A 23,987-nucleotide genomic window follows, 5' to 3' on the forward strand; every position below is an offset into this window, starting at 1 on the left:
TATTGTAAGGGTGGGACGCAGCCCTCCTGGGACGTTTCGTGGAGGAGGCTGCCTGCCTCGTGGCCGCATTTGCAGTGTCTGCCTGCAGGTACTGCCTGGAAGAAGCAGGGCTTGGTCCGTGATTGCTGCTGGGTCCTGGGCCAGCGAGATCCCCCACCCCAGATGCAGTCCCTTCATTTCCACCAACAGATCGCCGCTCGGACCCTGCCCTGTGGTTCCGAGAGGCCTGGATGGCATCCAATGGTGCAGGGCCCAGAGGCAGACTCAGCCTGCCCTACCTCAGGAGACCTGGTACCTTTGTTTATCCCGGTTTTAAGGCGCAGCTATTTCGCCAAGTTTATTTATTATTAAAGTGTAATATGCAAAGAGGAAAATTCACACATATTGAGTGTACAACTGAACGAACTTCTATACTCTTGCAGCCAGGCCCCAGATCGAGAAAGAGCACTCACTGGCAGCCCCAGAACCCGCTTCCCGTACTGCCCCCCAGGGGTGACCGCTGTGTGGGCTCCTGGCTGCAGGAGTTCCTGGTTTTGTGCGTCATTCCAGGGGACTCACATGGTGTGTGTGTGTGTGTGTGTGTATATATATATATATATATTTTAAACTGGCTTATTGGGCTCAGCATTGAGATATGTACCAAGTTGGGGCTACTGCAAATAGCCCATTCACTGATTTATTCGTATTTTTCCTTTATTTTCCCCCTTTAACTAATTTTTAAAGATGTGAATCAGACCTATAGTGTGCAGGCCTAGGAGGTGTTTATTTGAGTTTTTTTGGTTTATACTTGCTGTAACCAGTGGTGTAGTTCTTTTTTTTTTTTTTTCTTTTCTTTTTTTTGTTTGTTTGTTGTTGTTGTTAATCCTCACCGGAGGATATATTTTTCCATTGATTTTTAGGAAAAGTGAAAGAGAGAGGGAAAGACAGAGAGAAACATCAGTGTGAGAGAGACATATCGATTGGTTGCCTCCCACACACACCCTGGCCAGAGCCAGGGATCGAGCCTGCAACCGAAGTACGTGCCCTTGACCGGAATTGAACCGTCACCCTTTGGTTTGCAGGCTAACACTCTATCCACTGAGCCAAACTGGCGAGGAGGGCACCAACGATGTATTTCTTATCCTCACTTTACTCATGGGACTACTAAGGCTCAGGGTGACCAACTCCAACCTGATCACACAGCAGTTAGGTTCAATCAGATACTGAACCTATCTGGCTTGTGTCCAAACTTACGCTGAACTGTTAGAAATAACTCATGAATTATACATAGACCCTGACACACTCAAGCTACTGTGAGCAAAGGCCCAAAGTCTTCCCCACCAAGGAGAAATTCCAAAGATTCGACGTCCATTTGAGTAATCAGATGCATCTCCGAACCAGAAATTCCAAAAATCAACTAATAAATAGACTTACAGTGGCATAAAGAAGCTACACACAAAGGCCTCTAAAAGGGCTCCCGAAACTTCGCCACGCCTGAGTGTGTATGAGCCCTACCCCTGCTGTGCACGTGGGTCTTCCTCCAAAATGCCCGCTCCGGCCAGAGAGAGTTGGAGACAATTCCATGGTGTCGGTGAAGTGAAAAGGGGAAATGATGAAGGAGTAGTGTGCTCTGGGATTCCTGAGGTTGTATAAAGCAGACATTTCAGCATGTTCATCTCAGTGCTACCTTGCCTGCACAGGTGCTAAATCCCAGCTATTCTTCTCAGAAGCTTCTTCCGGTGAAGGCTGCGTGGAGCCCACACACAGGCTTCTTGGCTACACCTTGTGGCATGACTCCCTGGGATGTTGGCTGGCCCAAGAAACAATTTGTTTTCATCTTAATTTACATCTCTCTTCTGGTCATGAAGAAAGTAACAAAGATACGTAATAATAAAAAGTGAGAGCTGTTTAGTTGGGTCTTACTTTTCCAGAGCATGTGAGTAGGGAACCTGTATTGCAGCAATGCCATGAGGTAAGCATAGCCTCTGTGTACAGAAGAGGACACTGAGCCTTGGAGATCTGCAGTGTCTTCAGTGGACAAACCAGGTCTCCTGCTGTAGCCCACATTGCTTGATCTTCATTTAACATCACCCAGCCGCGTTGGCCACCAACTTCATGGACATTTCCTATGAGTGACAAGAGGGTGAAGTGGGTTGTCACAGGGACTCCATTCTCTAGGGGGAAGCCTGTTAGAGGAAATAAATGAGAAGGATAGAGCTCAAAGAAGCTCAAAAAGTAACGGTGCAAAATGGTTTTATAGTGTGATGCACAGACACATATACATCTATCTGGGTATGTTTGCTTCAAATCAGCAGTGACCTTGGGAGTGTACTGGTCAGGGTTATAGACACATAGTTATATAGATCTATAGGAGGCTGGTGCTGAGAGCTGTATATCTCGTGTGGGATAGGGGATGACGAGAAAGAGAGATTGGGATTGTAAAGGATCAGCTAACTCATTTGTGGAGGTGGGCAAGAATGAAATTTGCAGAAGAGGCTGAGAATTCTAGAAAGGGTTTGATTTCCATTGCAGTCATAAGTCCAAAGGCTGGAAACTCAGGGATAATTTCTGTGTTGCAGGAATAACCTTTACAAATAACCTTTACAACATCTATTCAAACATCTAGAATAATGCTTGACTAAACAACTGGGCACGATGGCCTAGCCAAGTTGACACATAAAATTAACTATCAAGCTAACCATCATGGGGGTAAAAGTATAATAATGATCTTGTAAATAGAAAACTGGGAGTAAAAAATGTTCAGAATACCAGTATTATAATTCTAAATTGTGTTATATGTTTTTATATAATATATAGAGTGTGTTTTTATCCTTTTCCTCCATAATATAAATCAAAAGATTTTCTTTTGTTGGAGCATTAAAATTTCAGGCTGGAGTTGCTTGGATAGGAAATTATTTGAATTGCCTGCAGATTAAAGAGGAAGTAATATAACCTGTGTTTAGCATAACCACACCTGGGGCCACTTAGCCATTTCACAGTGACTTTGGCATATATGAGCATTTTCTCTTTAAATCCACCTGTTCTCTTCATATTCTGATCTGTCCTTGCTGCTCACCTTGTTCTGTATTCCTAGAGGTAGCAAGAACCTCATTATAGTGTTTGGGCTTTATCATTTGCCAGTCCTTGCTTCCAGTCACTCAGAGCCCCCACTCATTTTATTGACTCCAAATATAAGTGACTAGTGTTTACAATGAGCATCACTGTTCAAGACCAGCCTTGAACTAGGCAGATAGATGTCCTGCCTGCATTGATCTTCCTGTCTGATGGCAATGGCAGAACTAAATGATTAGAACAGGCTGCGTTAAGTATGTGATCTGGTCAATAGCAGTAAAGGTACACAGTAATCCAAAACTCAAGTAATATTAACAACCTTTACCAAAACCTTCATTCTGGCTTTATCCTGTACAAATCCCCCAGCAAAGTGGCACCTGCAGGTCCTTAACTGTGTTGGATTTCCACTGTGCCTTCACGACACATCTTTATTCTTAGGCAACCGTTTCTCGTCCACCTCCACATGCCCAACTGGCCTTCTGCAGGTGAGTGCCAAGTATGATTAGAAAAACACATCTCACCCCTTTCTTTTCTTATCTGCTGCCTCCGATGTGATAGGCAAGCCTTGCTGTTGCCTTTTTAGTTACCACCTTCACTTTATCCTGTTCACATCTCATCTGTTATTTTCCTGTGGCTTTTCCTTGGGGTTCTTTCACTCTTATTATAGGCACCCAAAGTATGCTGGAAATGTCTTGTGAATTATCAGTAGATTGCTGTTTCCTTACTTACTTCATCATGAGTTTTTCTTGGGCCATGTATGGGGGGGGGGGGAGGATGCATGTGAGGAACTATACGTTTTTTGAGAGGAAATGAAAATGTAGGATCTTCTAAATCACAAAAGAAGGTCCCGTTGGATTGTCCATTGTGCTGGGATAGTTCCTCTTGCCACCATTGTCACAGAGATGTGAGAGCTGACGATATGTGCAGGTGTCACAATGCAGAATAGGAAGTCCACCTTCAATGAAATGTCCCCTCTTGCCCATTGCCATTAATATTTTAGTATTCATTTAATATATGCTTTACTTGACCATGAGCCATTTTTGCCTTATGCTTTTTTTCTGATGCATTTGCCTATGACTCAGCTTTGGCATTCAAGGGGGGAAAAGTTAACCTTGTCTTCTTATTGATATTTTGGTCTTCCCAAGAGCAATCGTGTCTTAATCTGCCATAGCTCCCTATACATAATACACAGTAAGTAAAAGTTTGCCTTTTGGAAGGAAGCACAGGGATGAAGGTCTTGATCAACTAGGATTGGAGAGATGAGGTTTCTCTCACAATCCCACCCTCTATCCTTATGAGCCTGTCAAGTTAGAAATTCTTGGCTCCTTTGGCTGTGAAATGAGGATTGTGGTGGTACCCACCTCAGTGAGTGTTAAAGGATAATAGTACAGTGCCTGGCATACAGTGGGAACTCACTAACTGTTTGAAAACTAGCATTAATAAAAATATAGAAGACTTCAGTGCACAGATTTGTTGTTTTCTATTCATTCAGCTCAATACAGAGAGAGATACAAATTGGAAACCAGGGATATACATGGTTTTTAAATCAAGTTACAACTAGAGTTATTTTACAGTAAGGCAGATGAAAGGGGAAGCTAAGCAGATTATTTTGTCATGACTCTATATGTATCATATTAGTACCCAAACCAATAAAACATTGACCGCCAGCAACCCTATGCTCACAGTACCCATTTCATCTCCTTCCCATTACTTGGTAATGTTACCATTTGTTTAGGCATTTTCCATATCTATATTTTAGCACATGCTTCCTACTCTGTCGTAGGGCTTTTCCCACTGTAAATTCGGTTTTCCAACGGTCAGGTTAGGCCATATTATACTCTACGTTATCTGCCACCTTGATCTGGCTGGAGAAATGCCTGGAGTTTTTTCCTTTGCAGCCATTTCATCAGGTAGAAATGAATGATGTATCCAGGCCTGTGATTCTTGCTCCTGTATTTGAAAGGTTGCTTAGAACTGGTCCCTTGATTGTGGCCTGGTACACAACCGTCTGCAGTGCCTTTGTAGTTGAGCTTCATGCAGTGTGTTTGTGTTGATGGGAGATTTACATACTCCACAGCACTGTGCCTGGTGAGGGACACTCATTAAACAAAGTTGATCCCGCTTTCTTTCCTTGCAAAAAAAGGGTCCTGCTTGGAATAGACTCGCACAGCCTCAAGGTATATAGTTATCTTGAAGAACTGAAGTATTCTAATCTCAAAAATATTTGGAAAGCACTAAATTAATGATATTTGGTCTTTTAAATACCATTCCTCATTAAAAGGGACCAGGGTTCACTCCAGAAATGACCAATTTTAGGACCAAAGCAGGGAAAATACATAATGAGCTGATGAGGAGGTCTTAACTAATGGAAATGGTAAGAAGGTGGCAGTATGATCGAGGAATCTGTTTGAAGTCTCCTATTGGGCAAATCTGAGACAGTTTGGGCATCAGCAATACTGATAGTGATGGATTATAACCCGCTGAAGACAATAAAAACAAAAACAAATGATTCCTTATTGATATAGCCCAGTGGTCGGCAAACTCATTAGTCAACAGAGCCAAATATCAACAGTACAATGATTGAAATTTCTTTTGAGAGCCAAATTTTTTTTTAATATATTTTATTGATTTTTTACAGAGAGGAAGAGAGAGGGATAGAGAGTTAGAAACATCGATGAGAGAGAAACATCGATCAGCTGCCTCTTGCACACCCCCTACGGGGATGTGCCCGCAACCAAGGTACATGCCCTTGACCGGAATCGAACCTGGGACCCTTGAGTCCGAAGGCCGATGCTCTATCCACTGAGCCAAACCGGTTTCGGCGAGAGCCAAATTTTTTAAACTTAAACTTCTTCTAACGCCACTTCTTCAAAATAGACTCGCCCAGGCCGTGGCATTTTGTGAAAGAGCCACACTCAAGGGGCCAAAAAGCCGCATGTGGCTCGCGAGCCGCAGTTTGCCAACCATGGATATAGACGAATGAAGGAGTGAATAAACTGCAGAAGGAAAGGTGATTTCTTACACTAGAATGCCATGAATGGATATAGGAATATGGCTGAGTGAGAAAATCATCAATGGATACTAAAGCTGGTAGGTTAAGGTTAGCTGAGGAAGAGGATATTTATGTAATCTCAAAATATCTCCCTACAAAGTACTTTTTAATTACAAAAGGAGAATTAATAACGTGATAGTAATCACCTTAACCAGGTGATTAAGTTCAACGCCCATTTACTGTGCTTCCTGGCATGGTGCACTGTGAAGACACAGTATTACTACTGTGGTAACCTACCCAAAATATACCCTGTAATCTAATCCTAAAAACCATGAGACAGGCCTCAATTCTGCATGATAACTGGCCTGTACACTTCACACTACCAGAGTGAAAAAAGGCTGAGGGGCTGCTCCAGATGACGGTAGGGGGTGGGAGGGGTCAGTATAGAGACATGACAGCTAATGCAAAGTTTGATCATAGATTGGATTCCTGGGCTGAGAACCCATATAATGACCCACAATGGGCTTATTAGGGCGCTTGCCAGAAAAATGCACTATAATGAGATAATAGTGTTGCATCAAAGTGAAATTTTATAATTTTATAATTATGCTGTAGTTATATTTAAGAGAACATCCTTATTCTTAGAAATGATGCACTTAAGTATTTATAGGTGAAGGGGTATATTATCTCCCATTTAGTACGAAATTACTCAGAAAAAGTCTTGCATGTGAGGAGATAGAGAGGATGCTAGTGGAGAAAATGTGAATAGTTGGTAGCAGTGGGTGAAAGATATGTGTGTGTAACAGTTAATCGATCTCTTTATTGCTGTGTTTTCCACATCCTTGCAGCTTATGTGCACCATGGTTTTTCAGGAGGATGATTGCTGGGCAGTGGGCGTCACTTACATTCACACTATTAGGAAGAACGCACTTTGGAGAATGCTCTGAGTGTGGCTCTTGAGAGCAGGTACAGAATGTTGATGGGCTACTCAAGGTATTTAGTAGCCACCCAGCTCCTTCCAAAGGTATTTTTGGAAAATTGGTTTCTAGCCTCTTCTCAAATATGTCTCATCAAGAATAAAACTAAGATAACTTAAAGTCCATTTCCACTCAGCAAAACTCCATCTACTTATTTACTCTCCTATTTAAGATAGCTTCAAACGTTAGCATAATTCAGTAGACTACAGCCTGAGAGAACTAGCCAGGAAAATTGATATTTCCGACTTGTGCTCCTTTCTTTTTATGAGACATTGCATTATCCTGATGGGTGGAGCCATGACTCAAAGACATTTTCTAAAAAATGAATTTTCTCACCCAGTTGTAAATGAAAGTGCCCTTGAAGAAGACTTTAAGTATTTTGTATCACACACTATTCAGGTGATGCATTACCCAATGCCCCCTTGCTCATACTCTGAAGAATAAGAAAACCTTCTGCGAACTTACTTAATTTGAGGGCCTGAGTTTTAAAAGGAAAGTGAAGTGTGATTTTTCTGAATATACTTCTGTGGAGTATCTTCCTTGGGATAGTAGCCATGTACCCAAAGCAATTCACCCACTATTAAACTGTTTTAATCTTCACCTCATTGAATGGATTTTTTTCAGTATAAATTCATGATGTCTATAGCTGTCCAAACCTACACACAACACATTTGTAAGAAGCTGCAGTCTCAGTGGGAATTCACAGTCTGAGAAAAATAATTCACTGTAAGAAAGAAAATCCCAGAAAAGAATCTACCCGTTCTTCTACCATCCATCGGGTACCTGTGTTCTTCTAGACAATGTCTTGATTTAGATACCAGATTTCACCCTTCAGAAAAGAAATGTCAACTTGTTTTTATTGGTGAACTCAATTAACATATTGGTTAAATCAGTCGACAGGACTCTTTTTACCTTTGACCTGTACTTCTGCTAGTCTCTATGATTACGCTTTCCCCACTGGGAATTTATCATTATTCAGGATAAACTCTCCAAACTCCATCTGGGGTGTGGTTGTTCAGTCTGTTAAAGAAAATAGCATCATGTCATTTGTAAAAATGGGGAAAAGAGGTCATGGAAGAGATCCAATGATATAGGAGATTTGCTTTACTGTAAGGAACAGGGTCAGTCTGTAAGATTCAGTGGAATCACATTCTTGCTAGAAATTTTAAGATGTCTACCAATCATTAACTTTACAATATGTGGTGGTGGTAGTAGTGACGATGATGATGGTAGTGATCATGGTGGTGGTGGTGGGTGGTGGTGATGATGTTAGTGATAGTGGTGGTGGTTTTGAGAGTGGTGGTAGTGGTGATGATGGTGATGGTAGTGATGATGGTAACGGTGGTTATGGTAATGGTGGTGGTAGTGATGGTGATGTTGGTGGTGCTGATAGTGGTAGTGGTGGTGGTGATAATGACTTGTTGAGCACTGATGAGGTCTAGGCGTGGTGCTACATGTGCTAACTTGTTTGGTCCCCATACCCACCCTACCAAGGATAAATACTTGATTCTGTACATGAGGAAGCTGATGCTCAGAAATTAGCTGGCTTACCTGAGGTCTCACAGGCAGGTAAATGAGGAAACTGGAATAGAAACCCAGATCTGTTATTTTTATCGTAAGTGAGTTCTCAGGAGAATACTCTGTGGTCTCTTTTTGTTCTCTGACTTGTGTGAATTATCAGAGTGTTCAAGCATTAAAATTTCATAATGATTTAAGTTGATTTATCTGTATTCTGCTTTTTGAATAAGAAATCCTAGCCAAATGTAAGAGAAATTATCTAAGGTTGGGCTGAGAGCATCTGGATTTTACATTCTTCCTCTGATGTTTAATCTTAGCCAAGATAACATCAACTTTCTGAAGCCCTAGTTCCTCATTTATAACTGAGTGCAGTAATTTCTGCTCTATCTTCACAGGCATTGTTAGATGAATTGAGTGAAATAATGAATGAGATGGCTTTTCCCAAACTGTGAAGGCATCATTATTATCATTACCATTATTTTTTTTTTTCAGTCCCTGAAATTTAGGCTATTTCTCAAGGTTGCTGAGAGACCCCTTCAAATTCTCATCGTTAGAACGGGTGGTGTTTATACAGATGTGCCCATTTGAGCATTTATAATTTTAACATGTGGACTGAATCTCACAGCTTAGTTTTTTACTTCAAGATGTATAACTCCATTAAAAATTTGCTTCTCAATCAGGAACTTCCACCATAACATGAGCATCAGATAATAAGAAGGTGCCGGTGTTTTTATGTTGTCGTTATGTGAGAAGATGTGTGTTTTGGTGATGCCTGCTGAAGTAATTTTGTAATGAACAAACATGGGTAGATGAATAATCTTAGTAAGTGGGGAACTGATTCATTGTATTGTTCTCTCTACTTTGGTGTAGGTGTGGAAATGTTACTAATCCACTTTTCATTGTTCTTTTTCAGATGCAGCTTTTCTTTTACAATCCAGACGACTTTGACAGCTTTCAAACTGCCATTTCTGAAAACAGAATAATCGGAGCCATGGCCATATTTTTCCAAGTAAGTTAACAGTGGCCCAAGTACTTCATCCAGAGAGTTCTCTGAGTATTTTTTTTTTAATTCCCCGAATTGTTCTGTGTATAATGAACGCATCTGTTTTCTAGTTCACACCTGTCTAAATGAAAGATATTTCATATTGTCTAATGTGTGATTTAAAATGTAAATAAGTATGTTTAGAAACATAATGAAAATTTTTGCATGAATTATCCTGATTTTATTGCCACTTGACTGGTACACAGATTGAAGAACACATTTATCATCTAAGTTACTTTCCCTGCTGAAGCGTTTTGAACAGGTTCCTTCAGCATATTAAGAGGCCGATGCAAAGAAAAAAAGTGGTTTTCTTTGGAACAACTTCAAAAGTTGACATTACGTGCAAGTAGATTAATAAACGGCATCAGTCACATCTCTGAAGAAACCCCTCTTCATTCCCTCCCAGAAATCCCCAACTGAAGTATATGTTGAGACCATTCCACTTATGATTTGCCATCGTTTCTTTCTCTTTTTAAATGTGGGCTGTGTTGGCATTAATGAGTGTCCTGGCCCCTGAATTGATTTTGTACCTAGAAGCCAAACTTTTCATCCTTCCATAGGTAATGTTGTCGAGACTTGTTAATGTCAAATCAAATCAGTATTGACCAAGTAGCCTGGAGAGACCTGGTGCTTTGTTGTGTGGAAGGTAACCTGAGTAGTAGGTATGTGACTTGTCTTTCAGTCTTAAAATTTGCCAAAGACTACTTACAGGTGTTCCTTTAACCAGTGACTAATTCTATCTTCCTGACAAGTCAAAGGAACATCAAAGACATCAGAACCTTCCCTGGCCTGGTCCTTTAACCTCTGCCTTTTGGGGCAAGCTCCTTTGTCATCGAGATGGAGCTATTCTTGTTTCCAGTGTGTTCATTTCACTACTCTTTTTCGTATAAAAATAAAATGATGGAAAATTCTCTCCACTGCTTCTTTCTCCCTCTTAACTACCCTCTCTCCCTTTCCTTCTTTTGAATAAAGGCACAAATTGGAGGAGATTATATGTAAAAAATTGAAAAGCCTAGTATTCTACTCAAACATCAAAAACAATAACAGTGGTTGGTGGTCATATACTTGGTCATGGTACTTGTTTTCAGACTGTGGGTTCTGACCTTCTGGTGGGCTGTGAAGTCATGTACATAAGACCTGACAGCATTTTAAAAGTACTGACATAGAATAGAAAAACATCAGAAAATATTAGTATGTCACACATAGTAAGGTTAAGTATGTTTGTAACATACAGAGCGACACAGTGACTACTGGGTTGTGTTATGAAATGTGTGTGTTATGGTGGTTAATCCACAGATGTTTTGGAAGTCATATTTTTTATTGTACATTGGGCTGATCTCCCCCTGTCCCCATTATTCTCCCCACATACTTTTTTCCTGTACTTTTCATGAACCGTAGTAGAGTGTAGCGTTTTAAGAGTTTATTCACTGGAGGAAAAACTGTTTGCTTTGAATCCCGTCTCTCCTACTTAACATCTGTACAATGGCGACTTAGTAATTTAAACTTTCCAACCTCAGTATCCTTATCTGTGAGGTGGGGGTGGCAACTTCTACAGAATCAAGATTGTAAAAGTCATTACATGGAGTCCATAGTATCGGTCCTGGCACATAGTCAACACTGGGACATGACAAATACTATGTGTCCATGTCCATCCATCTCTGTCACTATGGGATAGAGACCCCATGGTGTGTGAGTCTTCTTTGCATGAACAGAAGACTGTTCTGGACCCTGTCCTGTTGGCAGCTCATTTGGGTTCTGGCAGGTCCCCTTCTGCTTCTAAGCCATGATTAGGTTGCCTTTGACAATACTGGGGCCACTTGAAACATTCCTAAACAGTGCCCAGCTACGTGGTTAATCCCTTGTTTTCTGTTACTGTCTTCTTGGCATGGTGCTTTGCAGGTAGTTGGAACTCTACTCCCCTAGCCTTGCCCTCAAATCTAAACCCCTCCTCCCCTGTCATGCCCACCATGACCAGCTCAGCCAGGTCCTGGGTCATCTTTCTTGTGGGAAAATGCATTTTTAAAATGTTTTTAGGACCACTAACAGGGCTGGTTCACACATGCTCTACCCCAAAGCATTTTATTTTTCTAGTTCTGTAAACTCTTGTTAAATATAATACCAATTAGTCTCAGGCAGGGAAAGCACATTGGTATACAAACCGAAAAACACCTCCGTGGGAAATCCAGGCTTTGAATTTTAAAGGATTTGTAGGGCAGGACTACTAGCTCACATGCAAAGAAATTTAAATGCATTTTATCTAGTAAGTTCTCTGAATTTTGGCTTCCTGTCCTCTAGACACAAAATAGGCAGATAACCTGGAATGGGGCCGAACTGCTGTGGTGAGCTGCCCCCATAGTTTCCCTTAGAAATGCAGTGGTACCTCAGTTCACTTGTACATCTGAGTTCAGACTGTGACATGCAGTGGAAAGGGAAACTTTGTTTTTGTTATTTTAATTTCACAGTCCAGTTAGATCCCATACTGTGAGGTCTTTGTATTTTGAGTCTTTCCATAGGAATGATAAATTTGGGAGTTTTCTATTTCTCCCCCAAGTAGTCAGTTAAATCTTGGCATATATTTCCCTATTCAAACCTGGCATCACGCATTTTGGCATTGAAGGAGTATTTACCATCCCTTCAGCCCTGATTCCGGAGCCAGGAACACTACCAGGTACGCCATTAGGTAAAATCAATGTGATCAGCACCTGCCCACTAGGACCCCACAGTCCCACGTGGTCATGGCCAGACAGAGGGGCATGGAGAAGCTTCCCCACTTGTGACGAGGCTGTGCTCTGACTTGGTGCTCAGGAGCCCACCTATTCATTATCCCGAGGGCCATGATGCCAGCGGCCCGAGCTCATGCCTAGGCAAGGCTAAGCCCACACAGATGTAGCCTTGATGCTGACTCCCATTAGAATAATTTTTTTTGCATTCATTTTTTCAGTATATTTGTTTCTTTTTCCTTCCTCATCATGTGCCCATTATTCCATGTAATTTTAGCTCTCTCGCTGCCTCTGCTATGATGAGATAGGATGAAGTTCATGTTTCCAAAGCACCAAAACAAACACAAACCGAAGGGGCACATAGTTGACCAAACCATATGGTGACCTAGAGTCGAGGTGGTCTGCAGGCAGGCCTCTTGTGGCTCACAGGAGTAATGACCGAACAGACATAGCATTTACAATTCTTTTCTCTAGTTAAACATGGAAGGTTTTACACAGGACACCCAGATGATATAGCAGCCATCAGAATCTGAGTAGAGGTTGTTGGTCTACTTTGAAGGGGCCTTGCTTTCCCATTGCAACAGTCTTCCTCATGCCTTCATGTCAGCATGACCTTCCGATCAGGATCCCAACCTGGACCCCAGTAACTCTCAGTGGCAGCGGACATCTTTCAGTTGCAGGCAGAGTTGAAGGTCAGTGTCAATGCTGAACGGTGAGCCAGGTCTTTCCTGAGTGCTTAGTGTGAACACCAGTGAAGGAAGGTATGACCTCCTTCATGTATGGAAGATAGCGAACCTTGGCAGCCATATATGATTGTGTGCATTTGGGCCCACAGAGCTCTACAAGGTGCATTCACTCCATAGCCACTGCGGGGTGGAATATTTGTTATAATTTTCCCACTCCTGTTAGTAGTGTGTCTGGAAGAAAGAATGCCTTGTTTTCCAGTTCATATACACCTTTGGGCCAGCAACCCACTGGAAGATACAGTGGAAAGTAAACATAGCATTTGATTTTAAAGGATTGTTAAAATAATTATGTTAAGAAATTGCCAAGGGATGGGGACATTTGTAGTTAATCCACTGAAGAAATGATTAAATGCTTGTTTAAAAGTTATGTAAGGCAAAAATTAAAATGATTATTTTCTGTTTGTTAAAGTAGAATCTCCAGTATTCTTTACCATTAGTCTGATTTGAATTCCTGTAAAAATGTAAAATACCAAATATCATTAAAATGCTCTTTTAAAATATTGTATTATTCTGACAATACTCTACATGGGTTTAAAGAAGTAAAAATTAAGAAAACTATGTTTACAGGAAAGCTAAATATAGCAGTGGAATGATTAGACAATTTGTTAAGGATACTTCACTTTGAAAATAACTGAAAATATTGCATTAGTTCTGATTTAAGATTATGGAGTAAAAAGTACCAGTACTCCCAGTGACCTTACTTTTAAGTAGGCCTATGTGTTTTAGACCAAGAACCTTCCCTCATAACTCTCTGAATTGGATTCTGATTTGTTTTTCTTCTCCATTCCTCATGAACACTTCCCTCCATTTATGCACCAGAACTGAAATGCCTTCAAACCATGCAACTGTTTTACTGGCTTTTCAGTCTGATGCTCATAGATGCTGGGTAACCCCAAACTTCTTATCGTTTTGATTATTGTAGTTTTTTCAAGAAGTTCATAATCATCTTTGAATTTTAGTTTGGAGGGAACATCTCATTACTGTTATGGCTCAGTTGGCATTATTATTTGAAGACCTAAATTTTTATTTCTATTTCCTCATTCCATTGAACTCGGAGTTATAAATGCATGATTCTTTAAGAGCACCTACATTTAGAAACTTTTCTTTTGTGATATTCTTTGCGGCTTCCTTGTTAGACGTGTTTGGGTGTAGTCACTTCTGAAAATTTGCATCAGGCTCAAAGATATAATATTTTCGTCATGTCTCCATCCAGAGGTCCAGTCATTGGCATCGTTCTTGTACATTTCAGAAATAAATAAATTGCATCCTGCTTTATTTAAAGGTTGTCTGAAAGGATATCTTTTGAAGACTCAACAGTTCTATTGAGGTTTCTTCATTCAATGTTAACAGTTTTACTTCTACTGGGAGAGTTGAGCCCCTTTGCACCAATATTGTTTTTTAAATTTCTTTTAAAATTTTTACCCAGAATCTGCCTGCAGTCATTTGGTCTTCCCTAAGGTCCGTAACTCAGTCATTTGCCCCCTGTTCATTTCTGCCCTTATTTCAGACTTGAAAGCAAACTTAAAAACTGAAATGTTTCTCAAGTTGCTGCCACATTCTTTATGTCATGTCGGTCCAGACTGCTTAATTATTTCCCTCCATCTGGAGCAGCTTCGTAATTAAATGAAATGGCAGCACCTGGGATTATTTATAGACACTGAGAAGGCAAGGGGAGTTCTTGATGACTCATCCATCCAGGGCTGGCCAGGAAGCCTTCTCTCCACCTCCCTGCATTTCACCTTCCCTCTACCCACCCCCGCCCCACCCTCCCCCCTAGGTAGATGTGATTTGTCCTTCCTTTAACCCCTGTTTCTCTTAGCTGCCATCGTGCACTAAGCCTATAGTTTTACGTGCCTTCTTCTGCCCTTGTACTGTGAGCTCATTGAGGACTTGGGGTCTTAACTTACTCCTCACTTTCGATCTCTTACAGGAGGCTAACTCTGGGGCTTGGTTGTGCAAATACTGAACTGAATTTTGTGAAAACATATTTAGATTCTGTAGTCTTGATTACAAAGGAACAACTTGACAAGCTATCAGCTAAGGCGTGTTAGAAGTAGGCACTAGGAGCTGTGGGGTTGGCAGTCTGAGTCTTGTGTCTCTTCTCTTTGTATCCCATCACCAACCTTTCCCTAGCCCTCACATCAGTATCTCAACCTAAATTACACCTCAGGGCTGAGTTATAGGGAACTTCTCAGGATGCTTCCCACAACATTAATGATCTGAATCTTGGAAAAGCATATCTAGGTGGATATGTCAGCATCGTCTAAAAACGAGGTTATATCAGAAGGATAAGACCCTTGAGATGGCCAAGGAAGGACATGAACCTGAGGAGCATAGGTCCGCTGATTTATTGAGGATGGTAACTTTCTGACATGGGTTCCATTGGGTCTAACAGGCTGTTAAAGGGATGTGTCTTCTTTTATGCTTGTAGGTGTGAAAAAGCAACAGAGCCTTAAAAATCTGAAAGTAGTAGTGTCATTCAGAGACTTTATTTCCAAGACTATCTGGGTATGTCTGTGTCTCTGGATGTTTTAATAAAGTTTTCTATCAAAATGCTTTTATCTTAGTACATAGCGGCTGGAGAGACTGAATTTTTGCTATTTGTCTTTCTAGTTTGCCTCTGTCTCTAGTATTTCCTTCCTAGGGTCTGTCTGTGAAGGTTAATGGAGTAGTTTCTGTGTGCTTCAGCAAACATGTATGTATGTTTTTTGGTATTGCTATTCTTTACATGTCTATGTTTTTCTCCCCCCCTTTTTTCCATCAGATTCTCTAAGTAAACAAAATGTAATATTTTCTCATCTATTTATTCATGTTCTCATTTGCTAACTCATTTGCTCATTCTGCAATATTTATTAAGCACCTTCTTTCTACCATTCTCCATGAACATTACAAATGTAGCCTCAGATTTGTAGCATGACCTCAGAGTTTATGAGAAACTTTGAGTCGGCTTTTGAATTCTTTCATTGACAGTAGCATTATTTTGTCATTAGGAGGTAGGGGAAGATGAAATGTCAACAAATTAATACAAGAATTATATCTTGTGTATAATTTCAAACTGATAAATATTTTATTTTGTTAGTATGAAGTTCCTATTTGTAAATTTTAGATATGGACTCTCCTTTCTCTATTTGTCTTCACCTTCTTCCATTTTTTTTTTTTTTTACATAGCAAACCACTATTAAAGTATCAATTGTCCCATGGTGACCTAAATTGACCTCGTTGATTTTTTTTTTTAACCATTATGAGGAATCTTTTTCTTTTTTAAATGAAGAATAATTTAATTCTATCCTTACTATAGGTTTACTTATTATATTTTATTTTTATTATTTTACTTTTGACTGATCCTCTTGGCAAGGTGAAACAAGGATCACTACTCCATAGGAAGGAGGGGAAGAAATGACAGAGATAAGAAGGAGGGAGGGCCTTGACCAGTGTTTCTAAGTGGCCCACACACCAAAGGGTCTCAGATTCAATTCCTGGTCAAGGGCACATACCTGGGTTGCAGGCTCAATCCCTGGCCCTGGTCAGGGCTTGTGGAGGAGGCAACCAATTGATGGGTCTCTCTCACATGGATTTTTTTTCTTTCTCTCTCTCCTACTCTCCCTTAAAAAAAAAAAAAAAAATCAATGGAAAAATATCCTTGGGTGAGGATTAAGAAAAAAGAGGGAGGGAAGGAAGAAAGAAAAAAAAAAAAGTAATTATACTCATCTACCCACCACAGAAAAACGAATAATTATTTCAAATTGGAAAGCATATGAATTGATGCCAGAGAGGAGTGATAGGCTGTTAAAACCTCCTTCTTACACTGCTTTTCAGGATAATTGCAATAAACTAATATGATTCTTAATTTATTCCTTCCCAGTTGCTGCTGTTTGAATATCATCTTTCTCACATTTTCCACATCCTTGGTTTTATCCAGTTATAAGTTCAATTCTTTCACTACATTACCTAAAAGTGTAATTTCAGAATGTTTTGGGTTGATTAAGAAGACTTTTTTTATACACACACAAAAATTAAAATACATATGTTCCAATTAAACTATTTTAACAGCTAATTGGTTTCATAGGACTTATCATTAAGTGAAGGCCTGAGTCATTTTTAATGTTCAGATGCAATTTTGGAGCAGATTTGTGGATGTACAACATTGAATTTATAGTCTATCAGGTGTTTTCAGTGCATCTCCTGGCTGCAAATGGCCTGTAATTCAAACTTCCTCTTAACGAACATTACCGAAGACTATTTAATAATTGGCGAAGCATTACATAGTTAAGAAGCTTTGAGTTCTTTGAATGTGACCATGTGAAAATCTTCTTTAATTAAATCATTGCACTTCAAGGACAGTTAGCAAGTACTTTGCCTTCATCATAACCAGACAGTAGTTTAGTATCTTCATTTAGTTTAGAATTTACTTGTTTTGACCATTAGTTTTCATACACGTCCTATAATTTTTCATAGTCTCAGAGAAAATATTAGGAACTCCATAGTGATCTCCCTAAAATGAAGTGAGATACCTGGCTTCTAAGGGGTTAAGTGGTTGGCCATGATCCCGTAGCTCTGGAATATACCAAGCTGAGGATTCTAGTTTCATGACTCTCAATCCAGTTGTCTTGTTTTTCCTAAGTGTGTCCTCTCTGGAATGTGAACTAGTAGATTCCTTAGTTGATTAGACCTCTTGGGAGAACTCTACCCATAAAGCACTTTGCATCCCAAGAGTAGAAGTGATTGGCAACTCTCCTCTCCCCACTCTTCCTCTCCAAGATAAACTAGTTGGGAAAAATGCTTCTAGATAGAATACAAATAGTGTTAATAACCATTAACATTTATTGTGGACTTATTTTATGTAAAATGCTAAAATGAAGTCCCTACATTAAGTATCATCTGATTTAATCTTCTCTTCGGACCCTCTCAAGGTGTTACTACGCCCATTTCACAGGTGCAGAAGCTAAGGCATGGAGCTTTTTCAATGTAAATTCCTTAAGATTCCACAGCCAAATAAATGTTGGAGCCAGTATTCAACAGAAACAGTATATCTCCAGGGTCTGTGCTCTTAGAGGAGTACCAAATGGGAAACGTTGGGTATTCAGTTGAAGAGGATAAAGAAGGAAGTCTGTATCACTTGGTCCCTGTTATTATCATCTATATATAGAAAAGCCCAGCAACCCGAATGGCGGAACAACTGGTGGCTATGACACGCACTGTGGCAGCCAACCAGCGTGACCTGGGGCCCGATCAGCCCCCACGCCCGGCCCCCAATCAGCCCCCGACAACCCGATCAGGGGCGGGGCAGGGCTGCCAACCACCCTCGGCCCCTCCTCCTTGCTGTCCCAGCTCGATGGGTTCCATTGGGGAAGGCCAGCAGGACCCCACCTGTGCACAAATTCATGCGCTGGGCTTATAAGTGCTTTAGGGACTTGTCAATTATGCTGGAACCTGAAGAGCTAGCCTCTCTAATAAAATGGTAATATGCAAATTAACCATCACTCCGCTACATAAGCCACGCCCACCAGCCAATCAGGGCAAGTATGCAAATTAACCCCAATCCAAGATGGCTACAGCCACAGTGAGCAAGGTTTCCCAGGTAACAGAGCAAGCCAAGCTTTCCATAGCCATTGCAGGCCTAAGCCTCCACTCAAGCTACAAAGTTTCAATTATAGAAGGTAAACAAATTCAAACAAATGGCGGCAGAATGGAGCTTGAGAGAGCAGGCCAGGGTTGCCGGCGGCAACAGGGGAAGCAAAGCTTTCTGCACACCCTGGCCGGGCTCACCTGCTTAAGGCTACAAAGTTTCCATTGTAGAAGGTGAATTAACTGCCACAGAGATGGCTGCCGCCCAGGAGGGAGCAGCAGGCTTGGCTCCGCTCCAGGCTACAAAGTTTCAATTGTAGAAGGAAAATAAATTCCAGATACCAGGGCCTCCCCTTGGGTTGCCATGGGGCGTGGCCGGCCTGCAAACCACCACAGGCCCCTCGCTCAGGCCGCTCCACGCCCCAAGGGAACCCCACCCTGATCCGGGACACCCTTCAGGGCAAACCAGCTGGCCCCCACCCGTGCACCAGGCCTCTATCCTATCTAATAAAAGAGTAATGTACAGATTGGTCATCACTGTAACACACAATATAGCTGCCCCCCTGTGGTCAAAGATCCGGCCCCCATGTGGACACAAGATGGCCACTACAAGATGGCCAGCAGGAGAGGGCAGTTGAGAGGCACCTGGCCTGCAAGGGAGGGCAGTTGAGAGGGACCAGGCTTGCAAGGGAGGGCAGTTGGAGGTGATCAACCCTGCAGGAGAGGGCAGTTAGGGGTGACCAGGCTGGCAGAGGAGGGAAGTTGGGGGCAAACAGGCTGGCAGGGGAGCAGTTAAGCATCAACCAGGCTGGCAGCGGAGTGGTTAGGGGGTGATCAGGCTGGCAGGCAGAAGCGGTTAGGGGCAATCAGGAAGGCAGGCAGGCAAGCAGTTGGGAGACAGCAGTCCTGGATTGTGAGAGGGATGTCCCAGATTGGAGAGGGTACAGGCTGGGCTGAGGGACAACCCCCCGCCATGCACGAATTTCGTGCACCGGGCTTCTAGTTTTCTTATAACTTAAAATTGTGTTCTTATTCTTTTCCCCCCTAATTAAATCCTTTGATCCTATTCTAAATTCTCTCTGGCTCTGCACCTGTAATTATTTTATAGATCTTAAAACAAGTTTGTTGGTTTGGTTTTTCTTTTTCATGAAAAGGCTATGAAGAATATTTAATGGATTGCGTGGTTAGATAAGGGCAGTGTGAATGAATGGGGTAAAGCTTTAAACAGTTATTTAGGAACTTTTTTAATGGAAGTAGTTCTTATGGAGAGGAGGAGAAGGGAGGAGAGAACAGAGGATTTTGCCCCCCGAGGGACAGGTGGCCATGCCTGAAGACACTTGTCACACTGGGGTGGTCAGTGTTATGGTGGTGGAGGCTGGAAATGCTGCTCAGCACCCTAAATGTGCAGGATGCCCCACAGTGGAAAACTAACTATCTGGCCTAAAATGTCCCTGGTGAGGTTGATACACCCTGCTTTAAGGTACTTAACTGTTGGAGGGCACCTGAGTGTTTTAATCTCAGTAGATTGGGGAGCAGGAGGGGGCATAGTGGTGGCTATTTGGGTTATGTATAGGCTGCTAGGAATAACTAATAATAATAATAACTACAGTATCATGTCTGAGAAGCCCCTAGGCCCTGGCCAACCAAGGTTTAGTCAACTGGATTCTAAGATCAGGTGTAAGGATTTAAATGCAATTTAAATGGACGTCCCCCACAGTTGTGTGGAGGACAGTTTGGAGGAGGTGAAAGAGAAGGGCAGAGGCGCAGAACAAGCAGAGCCAGAAAACCACTTAGGATTCTGGCTCAGCATCCCTAGCAAGAATGGCGGATGAGGCAATAGGAACTATAGTAATAGCGGATTCAAGACGTATTTAGCAAATAAAATCGGCCAGGTTTGGTGACCGCTTGGATATGGATGTCAGAGTGGAGAAGGATCCCTGGGTGAAGTGAGGGGCACAGGAGCAGCAGCTGTGCAGGAAAGAATGACCTGAGATGCCGGCGAGGTTTCTAAATACAGATGCTCTGGAGATGTGTGCAGGTGTGAATTTTAATCTCGGGGGGAAAATCAGGGCTAGAAAAGAATACGGAATCATTAGCCTATCTGTATTTGTCAGCTGAGATCAGGAGAATTTTTGAAGTCAAACAAAACAGGTTTAAGTCTAGAACATTCTGTTTGTTTGTTTTGTTTTTATTGATTTTTTACAGAGAGGAAGGGTGAGGGATAGAGAGCTAGAAACATCGATGAGAGAGAATCATCGACCAGCTGCCTCCTGCACACCCCCTACCAGGGATGTGCCCGCAGCCAATGTACATGCCCTTGACCGGAATCGAACCTGGGACCTGGGACCTTTCAGTCCGCAGACCGACGCTCTATCCATTGAGCCAAACCGGTTTCGGCTAAGTCTAGAACATTCTGGAACAGCAATATTATGGGACAGAATTCAGTTAAATTGTAAGGAGATTTTGCTAGCCTGTTGTTAAATGCGGCCATTATAAAATATCAAATTGTACAAACTTAAAACTATAACTTAATTTTTTAAAAAAGATAATAAGGAGGGGGAAATTAAATTTACATGCCAAAATGCTGAAGTTGGCATTTTCTTGGTATTCCAGCTTCATCTTGGTGCCCTTCAATTCAACTCATATGGGTATTCGTTCCCCAGACACTGCAACGATTTGTGAAATAAGCACCAATTTCGTAGAACACTCATCTAGTCATAAAAATGGTAAACAAAGATAAGAACATGTGCAGATGCCTTTGAACTCCATATCAGAGGGAGCTGGTGGAAAAAACTGGCAGATCAATGCAACTCCCTTTGGCAGTTGTAGGAAAATCTGCCCCCGACACCCACATCTCCGCACTGCCCGGTTCCCGTGGCATCACAGAAGTCGTTCGTTCCCCAGGGCAGACTTTTAAAGCTATTCGTGCTGGTTTTACTTCAGAGGTTTGTGACTGTGTCTTTCGAGATCTGTTTTCTCTCTGGCCATCTAGGCATTGTCTCAGAAATGATTAACCACCTTTCACTGTGTGAAGCTTGCTGCTCCTCACTCGGGGTGCTGCTCCCGGGGCCTGCCCTTACTGCAAGAAGCTTGCAGCTCTCTTATATTTAGGGTTTACACTGACGCTGCTGTTTGTTTTTTCTGTCTGTAGTATCTTAAAATCTATGCTGCGTCTGCACCACCGGAAGCCCAGTGCTCTTGTTCGTCAGTGTATTCTGGGTGATGCCTGCCTGTTTCTTGCGTGGACCTCTGACCTCCCAAAGCACTTGTCACGTGCACCACGTGGCCTAACTCTAAAGATAGAGAGCAGTTTGTGTGCACAGATCTCTCCTGGGTGGTGGGCCGATTCAATCACTCATTCACGACGCGGCAGCAGACTGGGAAGAAACTTAATTTGTCCATCTATGTGAAACCTTTTGTGATTTACCCAGTACCCCTTTCTTCTCTAACACCTTTGATCGCGGTAAGGCTGCTTGGCCAACTGTGCTATTTTTCGGGAGTGCAACTCCTGTGTTTGTGAGGGATTAGGAAACAGAGACTGTGGGAGAAATTCCATAATAGAAATATTTTATCCTTCATGCCTTTTCACTTGCAACAAATGTGATACCGTGAAAGGCACAGTAGTTGGGACTCGTACTGTTTCTTTATGTTGCCTGCCCAGGTGTCTTTTGAGAAAAGTATTAGCACAGGATCTTCCTGTTTGGGGTTTTCTAGGGGCTGAGAAGTGTACCTGGGCACCGACTGGCATGGCACATTTGGGCAGTAGATTCTTGTTCTCTGAATATGCACTACATTACGTGATTTTGGTGTTTGTTTGTAAATTCCTGTGTAGCTGTGTATACAATAATGAGTGAAGCTAATTAACTTTATATCTTGCTTGTTCGGAATTTGGGTTTGTCCAAAATTGAAATAAGCCAGGACTTACTTAAGAAAGTGTTAATTGGGTACATCAATACTATAAATCACTTTGCAATGGAAGGGATTTGCTCAATTTTTGTGTATCAGTTGGGTATTATCAACTGATTTAATTTGATATTAGTCCTTTGGTTATAACAGAGAACTCATATCACACATATGGATTTGGTGAGGGACCTCCTAGAATCACAGTGCTAGTGTGAACCACATATAATCCTATCTAATAAAGAGGGAATATGCAAATTGACTGTCACGCCATAACAAAATGGCTGCTCCCACAGCGGAGGCAGGGATTCTGTAACACAAGATGGCTGAGCCCACAGCAGAGGCTGAGTTCCTGTAACAAGCCTTAATGAGCAATCAGCAGGGGCCTGAGATTGCTTGGAGCTGGGTGGGGCAGGGGACCCTGAGGCTGCGCCCCCTACCTGGTGGGGCCTGACAGGGAGCCTCAGGCCATGCCCCCCACCCTGGCGCTAGGCTGGGGGACCTCAGGCCATACCCCCCGCCCTGGTGCCAGGTTGGGGGACCTCAGGCTGTGCCCCCCGCCTGGCAGGGCTTGACAGGGACCTCAAGGCGTGCCCTCTGCCCTGGCACCAGGCCAGGGGACCTAAGGCTGCGCCCCACGCCCTGGTGCCAGGCCGTGGGACCTCAGGCCGCGCCCCTTGCCATGTGGGGCTTGATGGGGGACCTCAGGCCACGCCCCCCTTGCCCCCCTCCCGGCAGGGCTTGACAGGGGACCTCAAGGTGTGCCCTCTACCCAGGCCCAGGCTGGGGACCTCAGGCCATGCACCCCACCCTGGCACCGGGCCGGGGGACCTGAGGCTGCGACCCCCCACCTGGCGGGGCTTGACGGGGGTCCTCAGGCCACACCCTGACGGGGCTTGATGGGGGTGGGGCCAGCTGGGTCTGGATCTAGCCCAGTGGGGGTGGGGCCGGCCGAGTCTGGGTGTCACACAATTTCAAGGCGCCATGGGTGGGCGGGGACTTGACTCTGGGTCCCATGGCGCACCCCAGACTCTGACAGGAGGAAGATTTTCATATACATTTTACTAATTTCCTTTCATCTCTAACACTTCTATTATAGAGAAAGGGCAAACAGCAATATTAAAATATTTCCTCTAATTAATTCCCTTTTAATGTGCAAGAATTTTGTGCACCGGAAAATATAATTGCTTATCTCAAAAGCGATAACCAGTTCTGACTCTGATCATTTAATTCTGGGATTTCTCAATCCGTATTATTGTGGTCTAGGCATCCTTGGGCACCATTCTAATGTGGTTTCAACCAATTATTTCTATTTTTAGGCACTTTCCAAAGGTGGCTGCCAGGCACTGGTTCAATTTTTTATTTTACAGGCACACCTCACTGTATGGCATTTCGCTGAGAATGCATTTTCATCAATATTGAGGCAAAAGGCTCCACCAACAAAAAGATTACAACTCACTGAAGGCTCAGATGATG

General features: G+C 42.4%; 1 protein-coding gene across 4 annotated transcripts in view; it reads left to right on the top strand.

The window, feature by feature from the left end:
• Window positions 1-23,987, top strand: part of PTPRG (protein tyrosine phosphatase receptor type G) — a 665,484-nt gene that overhangs the window by 462,613 nt on the left and 178,884 nt on the right. For all 4 annotated transcript variants that reach the window (XM_079794570.1, XM_079794568.1, XM_079794567.1 and 1 more), the window contains exon 5: window positions 9,452-9,547. In XM_079794570.1, the coding sequence (XP_079650696.1) occupies window positions 9,452-9,547 (96 nt within the window). The remainder of the gene's footprint in view (window positions 1-9,451; window positions 9,548-23,987) is intronic.

This window comes from Cnephaeus nilssonii, assembly GCF_951640355.1.
Source record: "Cnephaeus nilssonii genome assembly, chromosome: 17".
NCBI classification, from domain to species: Eukaryota; Metazoa; Chordata; class Mammalia; order Chiroptera; family Vespertilionidae; genus Cnephaeus; species Cnephaeus nilssonii.